Source organism: Phycodurus eques, chromosome 19 (genome assembly GCF_024500275.1).
Source record: "Phycodurus eques isolate BA_2022a chromosome 19, UOR_Pequ_1.1, whole genome shotgun sequence".
NCBI lineage: Eukaryota > Metazoa > Chordata > Actinopteri > Syngnathiformes > Syngnathidae > Phycodurus > Phycodurus eques.
The window spans coordinates 4142682-4159261 of NC_084543.1; the positions used below are offsets into that span (position 1 = coordinate 4142682).

The 16580-nt window shown below is 42.8% G+C and overlaps 2 protein-coding genes across 4 annotated transcripts; both read right to left on the reverse strand.

Annotated features, from left to right (window-relative positions):
- Positions 1 to 736: 736 nt before the first annotated feature.
- Positions 737 to 7507, reverse strand: patl2 (PAT1 homolog 2). 2 transcript variants are annotated; one of them, XM_061706657.1, is made up of 19 exons: positions 7380 to 7507; positions 6463 to 6625; positions 5877 to 6130; positions 5754 to 5813; positions 5601 to 5654; positions 5375 to 5533; positions 4204 to 4269; positions 3957 to 4105; positions 3598 to 3672; positions 3396 to 3519; positions 3208 to 3325; positions 2988 to 3094; positions 2820 to 2873; positions 2603 to 2745; positions 2225 to 2381; positions 2010 to 2150; positions 1741 to 1838; positions 1532 to 1672; positions 737 to 1265 (listed from the first exon to the last, which is right to left on the reverse strand). In XM_061706657.1, exons 1-19 carry the CDS (start codon positions 7401 to 7403, stop codon positions 1232 to 1234), a joined length of 2121 nt encoding a protein of 706 aa, XP_061562641.1. In that variant the 5' UTR covers positions 7404 to 7507; the 3' UTR covers positions 737 to 1231. The 2 variants fall into 2 exon arrangements, with proteins under 2 accessions (XP_061562641.1, XP_061562642.1); XM_061706658.1 differs by lacking the exon at positions 5375 to 5533.
- A 1388-nt stretch (positions 7508 to 8895) lies between these two features.
- On the reverse strand, positions 8896 to 15669 carry LOC133418213 (transforming growth factor beta-1-induced transcript 1 protein-like). Of its 2 annotated transcripts, XM_061706674.1 has the most exons (12): positions 15543 to 15669; positions 13328 to 13378; positions 13003 to 13151; positions 12702 to 12757; positions 12453 to 12604; positions 12065 to 12134; positions 11860 to 11944; positions 11263 to 11475; positions 10909 to 11082; positions 10579 to 10660; positions 9881 to 10029; positions 8896 to 9698 (listed from the first exon to the last, which is right to left on the reverse strand). In XM_061706674.1, exons 1-12 carry the CDS (start codon positions 15658 to 15660, stop codon positions 9432 to 9434), a joined length of 1566 nt encoding a protein of 521 aa, XP_061562658.1. In that variant the 5' UTR covers positions 15661 to 15669; the 3' UTR covers positions 8896 to 9431. The 2 variants fall into 2 exon arrangements, with proteins under 2 accessions (XP_061562658.1, XP_061562659.1); XM_061706675.1 differs by lacking the exon at positions 13328 to 13378.
- Positions 15670 to 16580: the final 911 nt, after the last annotated feature.

The window sequence follows — 16580 nt, forward strand, 5'->3', positions numbered from 1 at the left end:
CTTGTACATTTTAAAAGCAAGCAAAATGAAAAGGTAACTAAAGAAAGAGAGGAAAGAGGAGGGTGGGAAATCTCACCTTTAACTTAGATTCCTCACTCGAAGCCCAAATCGCCTTCTTATGAGGTCAAAGAGAGGTTAACGTCGCACCTCCTGGTCCGCCCAGACCTCTCACATACTTGGCTTCTGCACAAACTCGGTCAACACTTCAATTACAAAAATCACACGGCATCAAAAGGGACTCCAAATGGCTACAATTGTTGTTTTTGCCAACTGTCTTAAACCCATTTGATCACATACCCAATATTAAAAATCAGCTGTCATTTTTTGTAGCGTTAGTTATCAAAAACAAATGGATTCCAGCCACGAAAGATTTATAACCATCCTAGAAACTTCAGGGCGGGGGGGGAAATAATTCCAAATAATTTTACCAGTTGTTACACCTTCCCTGCATCCCATTAGTGAACTACAGTACTTTGTGTCCGAGTATTCCTTGCTTGTGGTAAAAGTCCAGAATTGTCTAATTTCCCGCTCTCTTTCGAGGAATGTCGCACAGCGGCGTCTCAGCAAAGAAAAACTTTTTTTGCTTAAATGTAAAATAAAGCAACTAGCAGAGCAAGTCTGGACTTTTTGGTTTAAAAAAAATAAATTAATTAATTTTTAAAAAAAACATACTTCCATCAAAACTGTTGATCATTTTTAAATATGTTTTTTTTTTATTTTTATTTATATTGCAAGTGCTCTAACAAGGGTGAGATTTAAGTCCCATTTCCAAATGAATCATAAATAAAAGTTCACATCAAATGTATACACAACACACTTTTTTACACAAGCAAAAGAAGAAAACAAAAACAAAACAAAAAAAACTGCATGGCTAAAATGTACAAGGGCCATGTCATAACTTAGTGATTACCATAAACCAACATAGGTTTGACTGTACAATCATTACTACACAATCCTCAACTTGGCCAAAAATTTCTGATCCAACACAATTTGACTAGGACTATACAAAGACTGACAGAAAGCAAACTTGTATTTGTGACTTCTGCATAACCGTAATCTAACCTGTTTGAGACGAAACGGAGAGGGGCTGGGGAAACAAGTTTCTGGGTGTGCACAAATGTGAGGTAGCAGGGGAAAGGAATAAGAATCAAAATGGATACATATGATTACATTTACAATATACTGCAAGGTCCAGCTCGGCTCACTACAAGACGGCCACACTCCATCGGCATCAGGACGGAAGCGCCAGGCCTCCTGTCGCAGACCTAAATACAAATTTGGGATTTCATTCTGGCAGATTATTTTTTTTGTGTGTGTAGCGATAACAGACAGAAAATTATGAAAAACATGTCTTGGGTCCCCACATAGGCTCTCCATTCCTCTTTGTTGATGGTAGCAATAAAAAAAAAAAAAAAAAAAACACTTTTGGAAAGTTTCAGTACATCTCATCGCAACTGAAATGACCCAACACAGAGTGTTAAATAAAATTAAGATAGGAGATAATATTAAATTTCTTCAGAAGAAAACTTACTCCATGTTGCTTTTCAGCTGGTGCACGGTGCGCTTGTCCAGGTAGCGGCAGAAGAGCGTCAGCAGGTTAGAGGGCAGGAGGAGCGGCTCCACCAGCGAACACTGGGAAAGCTGCCCAGCTACCTGAAATATTGTGTCCGTCCTGAAATGCAAAAAAAGGGGCATCAGAACTGATCTCCTTTCAGGAAGCGACAAGCCGAAAAGTGGTACCATGTCTCAAAGTCACCGATGCTGGGCTCCAGAGGAACACCAGATGATAACAACTTTTCTCCATGGGACAGCAGAGCATAAAGCAACGAGAGCCCAAACTGAAAACAAGGGGGGGGGGGGGGGGGGGAGAAATAATATTTGATTAAGAACTGCAATCCACTAAATTATGGCAATGGCTGATTCTGAAGTTTTATGAATTCAAAAGCCTGCACAGGCATCCACACAATGCTAATTCTCAGCTGTCAACATTCACACAAATAATTATAGACCTTGTTCTGGCATGCCAGTGAGAGACACTCATTCGTCGACAGAGTCTCTGATGAGGTCAGAACTCTGAGGATCACGATCAGCTGACTGAAGGTCAGGCCTCCAATCACATTTCGAAGAGGAGGGTAGAGCACGGGAAGGTTCTAAATACAAACACAGGTCAACAACCAACTTTGAAATGTTTACAAATGAGGAAAATACTGTCAACCCGGACTACCTCGTCTGTGTCTCTGCTCATCAGCGTTGGAAGGTTGGCCGTGACAATCCTCAGGATCTTGATGGCGGAATCATGCTTCAAGAATGGCAAGAGGCGGGCAAGAAGCTTTTTGCCCTTTGAGACCACCAGGAAAGGAAGAAACTCTCCTCCTGAATCTCTAAATTGTGAGGGAAAAAAATGAAGTACAGTATCAATAAACAATCGAATTATAGCAAAGTTTACAAAAATGAAGAAAAAGTCAAGCGTGTGAGAGTGAAAAGTATTTATTCCATTGTGGAATAAATACTGCAAAAAATGAAAAACGTGGGGGGAAAAGTGAAGCGCTGCAATTTACTTTCCAGATGCAGTCTTTACAACATGGTCACAGCAGTAACTCACAGGACGTCATGGTTCTGCATTTTGGAGTAAATGTGCTCCACTTTCCTCTGGGTCTTCTCCGTCAACCTCCTCTCCTCAGGCTCGGACAAGACTGCGGTTTTCGTCCTATCCGTCTCTTCCACCTCCAACAGAACCATAAACAGCTGCAGGGAAGAAGAGAGCTCAAAGTGGAGGAGGATAAGAAAAAAAACGATAAAAGGCAGGTCCTCCGTCGCACCTTTTCAATCTCGCTCAGAAGCTCTAATCGCTGCCGTCTTGTGTCTTTTTGCTCCTGCAGTTGTGGCAGTTAAGTGGCAGTCAGGGAAGGGAGGGGCAAGGGCAACTGATCATCTTAAGATATTGGTGACAAAAAAAATTTAAATAATTATTTTTTTAAAAAAGCCACCTCGAGTGGACCCTGGGCTTGGACCGCGTGAACGGCACCGATGGCGCGCCGAGGAGAGTAACAAGTGGACACCGCCACTTGACCCAGGGAGCCTTCAATGTGCACCACTGCGAGACAGGGGGGGAGGAAAGCCTACTAGAACATCTGAACTTAATTTTGGGGTTAATCCGAGGCACTATAAATTGCAGCATTGTGGTCATCAAACGATCAAGACGACAACCTGGTGTGTATGCGTCCGTTTTTGTGATGTAAGGCGTCGTGAGCTTGAGGGGCTCCCTCTTGCTCCTGATGCCCAGCTCCTCCTCTGCCATCTTTGCTTCCACTCGCCTGTAGTACTCCTAAAACACCATTCAGCACATACAAATATGAATAAAAATGACTGTAAAAGCAGTGTCTCACTTCCTATACCTGATAGTAGTAATCCTCAAGGTACGGATTCTCGCTTTGTAGCTGGATCATCTGGAGCCGGATGATCCATTCCTTCTCCTTGGCTGTCATCAGATTACAGTAAGGATCCCAATCATCCAGTTTCCTACAAAGGTGTGTAATTACATGCAATAAACGAACGGCCACAATCCTATGCCAGCTTTAAACAAAGATGACTACCCACCTGTGGAATAGACACTGTTTTTGGTTAAGTAAGCGCTTATGCTGCGGGTGGAGCTGAGTGACTGGACCTGGGTATCTGCAAATTATACAGCCATTTGCTTAACTGAATCTTAAAAACAAACTCATGAGAGATTTAATAGATAAATGCAGTGATTCTCGAAGTGGTTTGTGAAAGAATCACTCCAAGTACAGTTCAGTGCTATTTGACTTTAAAGTTCAATACATTCGAATTTCATCTTTATGAACAGTTTGTTTTTGAAGTACTTTTGCAACATTTTTAGTCAACACTTATCAGAAATATATTTTAAATGAATTATTATTCAAGTACAGTTGTTCCCAACCTAATTTAAGTGCACAAACCTGAATTGTTGTACCGGATTAGATGAGGGGCTGTAAAAGGGGGACGGCCTCGGCGAGTTGGGGCCAAATCGAAGCTGCATCAGTTTGGGGGTGAGCGGTTGGGGGGTGGATGGGCACGGCCGGTTTGTAGGATACCCGAATCCCCCCGTCTGATCGGCAAAATAAAATAGAGTTTGTGAAATGGGGCCCAAAAAAAAAAAAAATAAATAAATAAAATAACATTTCCAAACGGAATCTGAGTGGACACCTGATTGTAGTGCTGCCTCTGGGTTAGCGGCTGACGACAGAAAGGAGGACCTGGCATCATGGGCACCTAAACAGAAACAAGAAGCTGACAAGCTCGTTCAAAACTGTAAATGATCATTAAACTGTCAAATTTCACTTAATCGGCTCCAAAAATTTACAACAAATAATGCATCTTTGTTCATCTATCCATGATGTATAGTGACTAATAAAGATTTCGCTTTCTTCCACCAGTTATTAACTACAAATATTAGTTTTGGATTCACCCAAACAGGCCCAGATTTCACACAAAGTACATTTATGATTAAACAGGTGATTTTAGTATGCATTCAGTGACCTCACTTGTAATTCAAACCACTATCTCAAATCATCTTTCCCTATTGAAATGAACGGTAACAGTCACTAATCCCTTCCACCCGCCCCAAAAAACTAAGGAAAATAGCAGTCTGTAATATTGAACTTTATATAAATAGGAATAAACAATATAAAGAATTAAACTGTGCATTATGATTCATTCAATGGGGGCTCTCTCTGGAGTGCAGAATTTGGCCACTGGGTGGTGGTATAATCCAGTCATGCAGACAAATTTGAGTCAACTATAGCAAGTGACTCTGTAACTGGCAGTGACCATTATTCCACAGAGGATAAAGAATATATGCCTGTGTTATATTGTTTCTGTGTTATTGCACCATTTGTGTTCAAATATCCGTTTCCTATTAGAGAGCCACATAGATGCTATTGATTATCCCGTCTATGGTGTTTCCCATTACGTGTTAGCATTAAGATAGCAGATGTATGCGGTTGTTAAATACAAGGTTTGTTTTATGTTGAGTTTGACTGTAAACCTCAAATGGGAGTGGCATTAAATCACTTGAAGCCTCTTTTTGGATGAAAACCGCTGCTTGTTGTGAAGTGATCTGAATTGAGTTCATTGCGGCCATACAGTGCTTGTATCCCAAATTTCTGATCACAAGCCAAAGCGGGGGGGGTGAGGGTGGCTGAAAGACTGGTCACTTCTAACCCACATTACTTTAGATATTTTTTCTTTTTTGAGGAAACCAACTCCCATCATAAATGATACTGTAATTAGAAAAAAAAACAAAAGTGGTCAACTCTAGTTCCCAAAAGTGTCAAGCCATTGATTTTAGGTGCATTGACAAAAAGGAATTCTCCACCTGCGAGGGGCCTCTCGGGACAAACTGCCGCCTTGAGTAGGGCCCCCTCGGTTCCCCCCCTCTCCTGCCCCTGAAGGAGACGGCAGGATCCAGGAAGTTGGAGGTCAGCTGATGGCCTCGGCCCCTGTGGCCTTCAATCACACACACTATAGCGCTGTCCTAAGACACAGAACCGGATAGGATAAGGCCGTAAATCTTGAGACGCTGAGACTTCTGTCGTCTGCACCTGAAGTATTGATCCAGAGACTCTTCTGGTCTTTCGGTACGATGGTTCCACCCACTGCAGGAACAAAATGAAAGAATCCCCCCCAAAAATATATGTAACAGAAAATAACCAGAAGAAGAGAAAAAATAAAATAAAAATAAAAAAAGTACTTACATCCTCAAAAGTACGGTGAAACAGGACCTTCCCACAGTCCACTATTGCGCTATCCAGACTCTGAAGTTTAGAAATAAAATAAAGGGATGAGTTGCCAAAATGTCCAAAATATAAACAAATCACCTTTAGGCTTGGCCGACCCTCCACTATCCTCATCACGGCGGGGTCTTCGAAGATGTGACCCCTGCCCGTCCCTCTCCTCTGCCCTCTCCCTCTGCTTCGCTGCACGTACTGGGCAGCCCGCCTGGGAGGAGAAGGTGAGTTCTGAGGCGATGGATGTTTGCGGTCTGGCGGCGGCGTGGGGGGCCGAGGCGGCGGCTCGCCAAATTCGAGGAGGTCGCCGCCGGGCCAGTTTGGGGTCATTTGTGAATCGACATCTGACATGAGCAAACACAGCATTCACAATCAGTAGAATTTGGTACTTTGTCAATGTGCTTTTACAAATGTTTCTATGAAAACAGTCAGCAATAAGTATACTAAATGTATTTTTACCATAAGAGGTTATGTGCATCACCTCCACTTTAAATCAATCAACATGGATTATTAGAATTATGTTATTGTTCTAGGCAGACCTTTGCACTCAAGGTCCACATTTGATTCTTAAACCAGGCCAAGTCATTGTAGATAGTTAACCACTAGTCTACCATGCTGCCTAATGTTTTTCTTATTATTATTGTTTTGCAAAAAAAAAAAAAACACTTCAACACACCCATGCCGAAAGTCTCCTCATTGTGGACGTCGATTTCCTCGTCCTCCTCCGCCATGGCCTGCAGGAGCCCACAGTCCATGCTGGTGTCGGCCTCCCCTTCACTCCACTCGTCTCCATTTTCAGGCCACTGAAGCTGCTGGGACTCCTCGACTTCTTCAGCCACCTGGATGAAACAATGGGGTTTAACACAGTTGGCTGCTCGACATCATTTTGTTCCAGTGTTTATTGAGTTTTTGTCAAGAGAATCCAACCGCCAACATGGCAGACAAACAATTACTGATCACTTGATCAAAATCTATCATTAGATCCCACAAAGAACAACAGACAATACATTAGGTGCACTTGTGTTTTGTGCTCACATTTTCCTTGTTTACAGGTTCTGTGGAGATCAAATTGTGTTGGACAATAATAAGTCCAATTTGGGGCTTTTTTCCTGGAACAAATTAATTGCACTTCCATTAATTTCAACGGGGAAAGATGATTTGCGATACAAGCAACCAGGGACGGCCATGACGTCAGCATTTCTCCATCTTGTGATTGGTTGAATTGTGAAACTCTCGTTACAGTCAACTTCACCTAGCAAAACCTGTCTGTAGCATTCTGAACACATTTATACGTAACACTTCCAAACTAACAACTAAGGTTGACCTGTTATTAGACAAATATTGATTTTAAAACAGCTGCAGATGACTTTGGTGACACAGTGGCGTGCAGCTATAGTTTTATAGTATTGCTAACGTGATAGTGGTAGTATTAAGAGGTATAATAAGTCCCCACTGAAAGCCCAGCGACCAAATACAAGTCACTCTACTCCAATAAACAATTGCCAACATGAATTATCAACTTAAACCAACGTGAGACAACATCCTCGTTAGCTAACTCTGATTAGAAAATTACCTTAAATAGTCTTCACTTACTTCCGTATGCTCTGAATCACTCATGGTGTATTATTATTATATTTTCAAGGTCTCCTTAAAGCTGACGGCCCACGGTCAATGTTGTCCACGCTGACCCGCTGTTGGGGACTCGTTTTATCTTATTACTGTTTAATTGAACTCACCTGGGCGTGAGGGAACGTGCATACGTCATCACGTACATGCGGAGCATGTTTTTTTTTTTTTTTTTTTTCTTGTCCCCTACAATTTCAATAGGGGACTGGTGACATCTGGTGGTTAAAGTTAGCGTTACATGCATTCTTACAGTTATTCATTACTGTGACTCCAGTTCCCAGTGGGGTAAACTTAACTGTATCATATTGAGATTTTTGTCCTTCTCATGGAACCAAAATATGAGATATACACCTTTCTACATGACGAATTCCTTGCGTAGTACAAATGCAACACTTAACATATTGTAAAGTAACACTTCTCTGACATTGGCAATCAAAAGAGAGCATCATCATCTTTGTAAAGGCAAAATAATGTTTAGATATCCTGTATCACATTGTATGGTGCAAATGTACCTAACATTTTGCACAGTGTTATCACGTCATACTTCAAATAAAGCAGTGCAAAAATGAAAAGCAGAAATGAAACATTGTGAAAATGTGTGTTTTTTTTATTTATTATTCTTTGGAAGAGTTTTTGGCAAAGTGCATACAGTATTTGTGAAACAATAATGTAAACCGATATTTAGCGTGTGACAGCTTAATTGGTCCTATTCAACATATATGTAGCGGTAGCGGACAATATAAAACATAAAAATACGTGCAGGCATTTATTTGGTCTGCAGCCTAAAACAATCCTCCAATATATTTATTGTTGTCTATCTTTGGTAGAAAAAGCCATTGGAATCAGCACGTTACGTAAAACAGCCAAGCATGTAAAAAACATTTTTAAATTCTTTTATTTTAAGCCGATTAAAATCAGGGGTGGGCAAATTATTGTGCTCAAGGGCCACATATGATTTTTAAAATGGACAGATGGGTCAGATCATTTGTAGATGAGGTGGGGGGGAATAAAAATGTACAATGCTATATGTAAAATAGCTTATTCCCCCCCCCCCAAAAAAAAAAACATGAATTCATTGCTATTTTTAAATTGTTTGTAAATTCATAATATTTATGTGTAAAATAGATTCAAAATAAATGTACATACTACTGTATGTTTGCATATTTTGTAAAATAATTACCCATAAATTAATTCGATAATCATTTCATGATATTAAGGAATAAAAAAAAAAGAAATAAATATATCTTAATTAACCAAAATCAGGGGGAAAAATAACTAAATGAATCCAAAAATGATTATAGGACTCTTGTTCATGGAAATGCTTGGTGGGGCGAATTAAAGAACGGAGCGCCCCGAGCCATATGTTGCCCACCCCTGGTCTTATTAATACTAAGTACTTCTTTCAGTTGTATGTCCCCTTTTTTTTTGCAAATAGAAAACTATTCCGAGTTCTTTTTAATTCAGTACAGTGTTCCCTTGCATATTTACAGACTTTTTTGTGGTTGGGCCAAAGCACTGTCAAATATAAAAGTATTGCTCTGGCGTCACCTTTTGGCCTCTTGATGCCAAGAAATGACGTTGAAGCGAGTTGAGGATCTTTATGTAGTGCACGGCTGCCATCTTGTGGCATCTTGGTGACAAGGAACTAGGTTGAAGTGAATTGAGGCACTTCATGTAGTGCATTGGCGCCCTCTTGTTGCCAAAGAACGATGTTGAAGCAAGATGAGGACCTTCATGTAGTGCTTTGATGGCATCTTGGTGCCATGGAACAATGTTGAAGTGAATTGCGGAGCTTCGTGTTTTGCCACCATTTTATGGCATTCATGGGAAATTATCAACCCTTTTGGGGGATGTCATTCAATCGAGGCTCGTTCCCGATCCCATGTGATTAGCAGGGGTTCACTGTACCCTTTTAAAAAAAAAAACAAGAAAGAGACCAGCTCCACCCTCATTGCCGTAGTATGAAATAAAAAAATACAAATAAAACAACAAGGGAGGAGGAGGAGGTCGTCCGTATCCTCAGCCGAAGAGCTTGATGAAGCACGGGTGGCAGTAGGGCTTGTTCTCCTGCTCCTTGAAGCAGCCTTTGCTCAACGGCTTCAGGCAGAAGTGGCACACCAGGTGGTGGGGGTGGAACTTGGCCCCCATGGCGGTGACGCAGCGACCCAGGATGGGCTGCTGGCACGCCTGGCACACGCTGCCCCGCGACTGATGGTAGTGGGCCTCGCACAGCGGCTTGCCCTCGTGCTCGAAGAAGCTGCCGTTGACGAAGGGGCTGTAACACTCCTGCGTGACCGAGAAGAAGTTTCGCTTTGTGAGACGCAATCTCTTGAAAAACAGGGACAGGCATTTATAGCTCCTAAATGACTTTAAGGATGCCTCTAGGATACCTCATTTGAGGTCCATCCGGAAATTTCACCCGAAATCCCTCACGTTTTGTGAGTACCCACCGCGCATGGCACACTCACCCTGCATACGAAACACTGTGGGTGCCACAGAGAGTTGAGGGCTGAGATGTAGTTTTCCAGGATGGGCTGGCTGCAGCCCTGACAGCGAGAGGCGAACAAAGTCAGGAAGCACTGCTGGCAGTACTGCTGGCCCTCGCGGTCGTGGAAGCCTGAGAACAAGAACGTTGCCACGGTTGGATGCGGGGGAAAGCGATGAAAACGACATCGCATCGTGCTCTACGTGATGCCGGTGTGATGTTTGATTCAGGTGTGGCACACTGCAAACAAGTGAAATCTAATCAAGAGTAATTATTTCCAATCAAGTCAATCAAGCAAATGTTTGATTGAAGCTCATTTCCAATCATATTTCAATATTGGGATAGGCTCCAACACGCCCGCGACCCTAATCAGGATAAGCGGTATGGAAAATGAAATATCAATCATTTCATTACTTTCTTTTTGTTTTTCTCCTTGTTCTTGTATTTTGCTTGTCAGAACAAAAGCCAACACGAGCTAGCTATCAAATCAGATATTGTATAGCATTCACAGGAAAATAATTCATTTCTATTTTCGTACTTACCGGTAGTACATATCATAATCTGTACTTTGTTTTTTTTTTTACTTCAAAATACAATACTTTTATTCCGTTGTTTGTTTGTTTGTTGTTGTTGTTGTTTTTTTTTACACAAATTGACTTTGTGCCACCTCTGCTGTTTTACCTTCCTCGCCAAACGTGCGGCCGCACTTGACGCAGCAGAAACACTCGGGGTGCCAGTTCTTGTCCAAGGCCGTCACCATTTTCTGAATGAGAGATAAAACATATCTGTAGACCTTTTCATCATGTTTGTACACATCTGGCACCAGAAAGCGAGTGACTACCGCGAAGCGGGACGATGGATAAACAAAGATCTTTTTTGATTAACGGTTCGAGTTAGGGTGGTTGGGGGCTGTCGCCGCCTGGAAGTATGTGCGGCGCCATGGTAACAAGGTCTATAAAGGCCGCTCATAACTGGAAAGGTTATGCAGAATACGACAAAGCGGCCTCTTACATTTAGTATGGGCTTGTTGCAGTGCGCGCAGTGAGGGGAAAAGAGCGCGAAGTAGTCGGACTCGCAGTACGGCCGCCCGTCCTTCTCGAAGAAGTTGCGGCTGCCCAACTCTGTTTCGCATTCTGTGCACACAAAGTGCTCGGGGTGCCACACCTTGCCCAGGGCCGTCACCACCTGCACGATGGGAACAGTCACAAAATGAATGTGTTGTGTTGCAACTAGTTTCCAGTCCCCCTAACGTCTGGATTTTGGTCTGTTTTACTGCCGCTTCTCTTCCCCCTTTCAGACCCTTTTGTGATAGAGCGTTGTAGAAATCAACTTGGACGAGGCTCTTGGACCCGACCGTCAACTCACCTGTCCCACGACCGGTTTCTGACAGGCTGAACAGTTTCCTTTGGAGGATGTTTGAACCCCTTGTCGGCTCAAGTCCGATTGGAGGAGCCCCAGCATGCTGTCCAACGAGCCGCCCGATGAAGCTCGTGGAGAGACCGGCTGCTGCTGCTGCGGTGTTATTGCTGCCGTTGTTGCTGTTGTTGTCGTAATCACCGGACTGACAGCCACAGCCGGCTGGAGCGAACAAAGTACATCTGTTTTTCCATTGAACTAATATGTCGAGTTCTAAAGTTGAATTCTCTTGTCGGATGCGATGCTGCTCCATGTGTGTTCAAGCAGCAGTTGTTTGAAGGTTTATAATCCCTGTAACGTATATGCTCATTTCTGTTAGCCCGTCAATGGCGTTTCGCATGATATGTTAGCATTAAGCTAGAAGACTTAAGTTGGACGAAATTAGAGTGTAAGGTTTGGAAGAAATGCTTTAAAATGGTGTTTTAGTGAGTTTAAATGAAAGTGTGTGTGTTGAAAGTGTGTGGAGGGGAAACAACTATACTGGCAAAATTATATGATCTTTCGATATCGCAGAGTTTCACCTTTATTTTTCGTGTCACTACTTACTGTGCTTTGAACACGGAAGTCGGAGAGAGACGCCATGAGTTTGTCCAACTCCAGCGTGGCGGATGTCGCTGAAGGTTTTGCGGAGCTGAGACAAAGTACACAAACGGAAAACAGTAACTTCTGTAGCCTTGGCAACTCCTCGGGCAGGATTGTCTACAGTACATTCATTCAGGTGGGGAAAAAAATTGGAGGAATTTGTTGTTACTTGGAAACGGTGTAGTCCTTATCTTTTATTTTGTCATCTTTAGAAGTGGGAAACTGGGCCAGGATCTCATCTGAAAGACGCACAACACGTGATTATGAACAAACTAAAAAACAGTAAACAGTAAACGACTGTGCTGCACTCGTAACACTGTGAGGCCCAAGTAGTAGGCATGTATCATAAATGCACTTGTGCAGAAATATCATACAGTAGCGCAAAAAAAAAACACTTTGCCGGTAAGACACGGTCTTTCTACTAGTGTAATGAATTATCTTACTAGTGAGTGACAAAGAGCATACTAGTAAGATGCATATCAGGGATATAATTGAATAAATGCTCAAACAGCTTTTCATAGCAGCACACAAACAGAAACTAAAACAAACAAAGTGACCTGTGATGTTGAACTGCGTGGCGTTCAGCTCCTGCAGCAGATGGTCCAGTTCACTCAGACCTCCTCCGAGTAGTGATGAGGAGGAGAAGGCTGGAGGAGGAGGGGGAGGAGGAGGATCAGCTGAGCGGGGAGAGCGGGATTTACACACTGTGCTGTAAGACGGATAACACGAGAAGGGAGCGCATGAGTGGAGTGCACAATGATGAACACACACATGACAGTTGGAGAGGGGAAACAAAGTTTGATTACCTGTACAGTTTGTCTGGGTTGGAATTTTGGGAGGTCTTCATGGCGGCGGAAACTGTCTGCGACAACAAGATATTCCCAGAGCGGAGCAGTGTAAATAATAATAATAATAAATCATCATTTGACGGCGGAACAGTGGTGGGGCGTGCTGTAGGTGTGACAGAAGAGTTTGAGGTCGAGGTGGGAGTGCATCAGGGATCAGCTCTGTGCCTCTTCACATTACGTTATGCTACCTTATGTTACGCTAGGTCATGTTACATTCAGTTATGCTGTAATGTTACATCACTTCAGTGGGCTTCAGTACCTGCTGCGGGGTGTAGGCGGGTGGCGGCGGCCGGGCCTCGGCAGGGTCCTGCTCGGCCGGATCGGCGTGTATTGGCGGATCTGATGTTAGGAGGACCGGGCAACGGGCGAGAGGGGAGCCGGTGTTCTCCAAATCAGCGAGGAGGGCGTCTGCGCGGAAGAGACGGACTCTATTGAATCTGTATAGACCGTTTCACAACTTTTGTAAAGCCACGTCATGGTGATAAGCTCAATTATATGGACAGATAAATAGAACATTTGAAACACATGCAGCATGTTCCAGACAGGAAGTAGAAGAAGAAGCACATGCACAGACAGTTACGTACCAAAGACAACAATACGAGGACTGAGAGGGTAGTTAAGTGGCTCAGGCACTCCTGAGGAGAAACGAGACAGCTTCACAACCTCGTAACAAACACTGTGCAGCACTTTTAAGGCCTCGAAAATATTTTTAACAGTCCAGACACGCTAGCATGGAAATGATGCGGAGGACGAAGAGCATTTGGCAGTCAATTTCTTATTCCATGCTACACCCCCCCCCCCACCCTCCACTCCACTGTGAGCTTCGCAGCTGCATGACATCATCCACTTGCCTGTGTACTAATGATTCATTACAAGCTCACTGGTTTGAATTACTGTTCTTTAACGTTTAAAGTCACCATAAAAAAATGTCGCTCTCCACTTTATAGGGAGGAACATCAGTAGTCGCGTCTGAATAGAAATTGCTCAATAGTTGTATATGATTGGTTTTCACTACGTTCCATGACTTCTAATTTCAAATTGAATTGGTTGTTGAAACATGTATAACAACAATGAAATGCAGGGGCAACTGTCTATGAGTAATATTTTGATGAAGTGATGATACAGTTATATGATTTTTACAGTCATAACGGTCGTCAATAAATTTTGGACCCCGGGGAGGAATTACAATTCTAATTTAGCTGAAAATCTTGAATCTCGTCTTTTGGGTCAAAATATTCGAAACCGCTCGCATCATGAGGCAGACCATTGCAACCTCGATAATAAACATTTGAATGTCCGAGTAAAATGAAAATAAATGTGCTTCTAAATTTGGCAAACCACATAGAAGAGTGTTGTTAGCGACCCTGGCAAATTTTAATGATAAAAATTTTTTTTTTTTGCAAGTATATAAAATGATTTCTTGCTTCTCGAATGCTCTGGGCGTGTCCGCTGAATGCGCTGAAACCACGCCCCACTCAACTGTCAATCAAATACCACTTCTAGGACCTGGAAAAAAAAAGATGCTTCTTTGTCTATCATCTTTCTTATGTGTACGCATAACTACACGCTTGAGCTGCAAAAATAGATCCACTTAAAACCTCTGGTGGTTGGAATACAGTATATCAAACCTGGTGGTCGCGGGGGTTTTTGCACGCCGTGACAACGAGGCGCTCTAAAGCGGCCACACACTGGCTGTCAAGTCAGATTGAAGAAAAATAATAATAATAATTCTGCCCGCTTTACCAGTTTTAAATTGATCTCATTTTTTAAAAAGGCGGATGCCGATATGCGCGAAAATGCTGAATATCAGCGCCGATAACCGGCCCGGCCGATAATCAGGCCCGGCCGGTAATCGGTCCATCCCTAATTTTAAATGTAAAAAAAATACAAATAAATCAATCCAAACGGTCTTCCTCCATCTGTCCGGGATGATTCACAATCCTGGTATACGAGTGTGTGTCGAGGATCATGCGCATAATCTACAACTCCCCCACCACTTTCTCCACACATTCAGTCTGCTCATATAAGGAGGTGAAATTCTCCCAAAGGGAATTATGCCCATATTTAGAGCGCGCCCGTCCAAATTGTTTATCTTGGCCGCTCCGACAAGCTTCCTCTCTCGACACATTAACTTACTACGGTACATATTTGGGGGGAAAGAGCATAAAGTGGACCAAACATGGCCACTATGAGCCAGTCGGAGTGGCCAATCTAATCCAGATGTGCTCAGTTTTGCTTGGCTGCATCGAAAAGCGGACGCACAGGGAAGAATAATGCAAAAACAATAATAAAAAGGCCTAATCTTCTTCTCATAGAGCTTCGTGGGGGTTTTTTTGTCAGGGGAAGTAGGAGCATGGCCTTGGGCTATTCGAGGGCACCGTCCTTCTCATTATGCTTTTTCGGGAACAAGAGGAAGTGTCTTGTGGCTTTTCGAAAAGAAGATTTGATCAGTTTAGAGCTTTCTCGTTCTGTGGCCAAACTTGCTGATATGAATGAACAAATCCATCGTAATGTCATTAACCGGGAATTCGCTGCAGTCAGAGCGTTGCGCGTTCCCGGTTCTCCGCAAGACAAAGAAGACTGCCTGGATGAGAGTGAGCACAAGCCATCATTGGACTCTCAACTTTCTGAAGGTATATACACAACATTGCTGTCTTACATGGAAGGTGTGGAAGAAAACAAACAAACAAACAAACAAACAAACAACAACAACAAAAACAGGCAACCAGAATCAGCAGAGAGATGATTTCCTGCAGGACTGATGCAGCTTTAAAAGAGCAACACACACTCACTACTTACCCAAATCCTCCATGGTGGAACACCCCAGCTTGGATCCTGTGTGTGCGTGCACGTGTGCGCGCGTGTGCGTGTGTGTAATACGGACTGGCGCTATTGTCTGGCTGCAATAACTTCTCATGCACCGTTATTCGCCCACACAGGAGGAAGAGAAGGAGGGCGTCCCGTCTTTTTTTTTTTTTTTTCCACCCCCTGACTCCTTCCCTCTTCCTGTGTAATGCCCTCCTCGCAGGGAGGAGGAGGAGGGGAAAAGAAAAAAAGAAAAGAAATGCGGTTCCCAGCCCACATTCTCTGGACACATGACGTCACTGCGCCGACTGGAGCTCGACATTCCCGGAGTGTTCGTGGCTGTGGAGCATGCGAGCTCCGCAAAGTCAACTGGTGTCAGGAAAAACGTCCATTTATGTCTTCACGTGACGTAATGAAGGGGTTCAAGTCGGACGTCCACCTTGTGCAAATTACAGAAACGTGCACTTGTAAATTATACATGTCCTAAGATAAAATGCAACTATTTAGTATCAGTGATTCCATTTAAATTTAAAATAGCAAATAGCTCGAGCACCCCCTAAAACAGCCCCCCCCCCCCCCCATTTTTGATGACCAACGTACATATCGACTATACCAAATAAAGTTTTCCACTCATTTTTTTCCCAGACTTTACAAATACTTGATTGCGTGTGTTCAAAATAGCTACCGCATGAACTATTATGAAAACTCTTTTTATTTGCGGTATGAAGAGTGGATGTAGTGAACTCTTTACTATAAGAGTGCAGAGTGACTTATCCTACGTGTTTTATGTGACGTCAGCAGATTTTGTCATGTATTATCACCCAAGAAATTTGATTTAGCGCACCTTTTTGAAAGCAATCCCTTAATCTGAACCCGAAGTAGATTTAGTATTATTTTTTTGTTACCAAATACCATAACTTTCGACTTGGTCAAATGTAATGACAGCTCATTTCTGTCTGTTTTTGATTTTGATGAATTCTTATGTAATACTATCCAACAGTTACTGTAAATTTTCACCTTCCCTAAATGCAT

What these genes read in the sequence shown, in the direction of transcription:
- patl2 (XM_061706657.1), bottom strand. Translation starts at nt 7,403, where the DNA reads ATGAGTGATTCAGAGCATACGGAA. An exon ending in AGGGTCGGCCAAGCCTAAAG is followed by an intron (nt 5,814 to 5,876) that starts GTGATTTGTTTA and finishes TCTAAACTTCAG; the next exon opens with AGTCTGGATAGCGCAATAGT. An exon ending in AACGGACGCATACACACCAG is followed by an intron (nt 3,095 to 3,207) that starts GTTGTCGTCTTG and finishes CCTGTCTCGCAG; the next exon opens with TGGTGCACATTGAAGGCTCC.
- LOC133418213 (XM_061706674.1), bottom strand. Translation starts at nt 15,660, where the DNA reads ATGAGAAGTTATTGCAGCCAGACAATAGCGCCAGTCCGTATTACACAC. An exon ending in TTCCACCATGGAGGATTTGG is followed by an intron (nt 13,379 to 15,542) that starts GTAAGTAGTGAG and finishes GTTTCTCCTCAG; the next exon opens with GAGTGCCTGAGCCACTTAAC. An exon ending in ACTTCCGTGTTCAAAGCACA is followed by an intron (nt 11,476 to 11,859) that starts GTAAGTAGTGAC and finishes TGTTCGCTCCAG; the next exon opens with CCGGCTGTGGCTGTCAGTCC.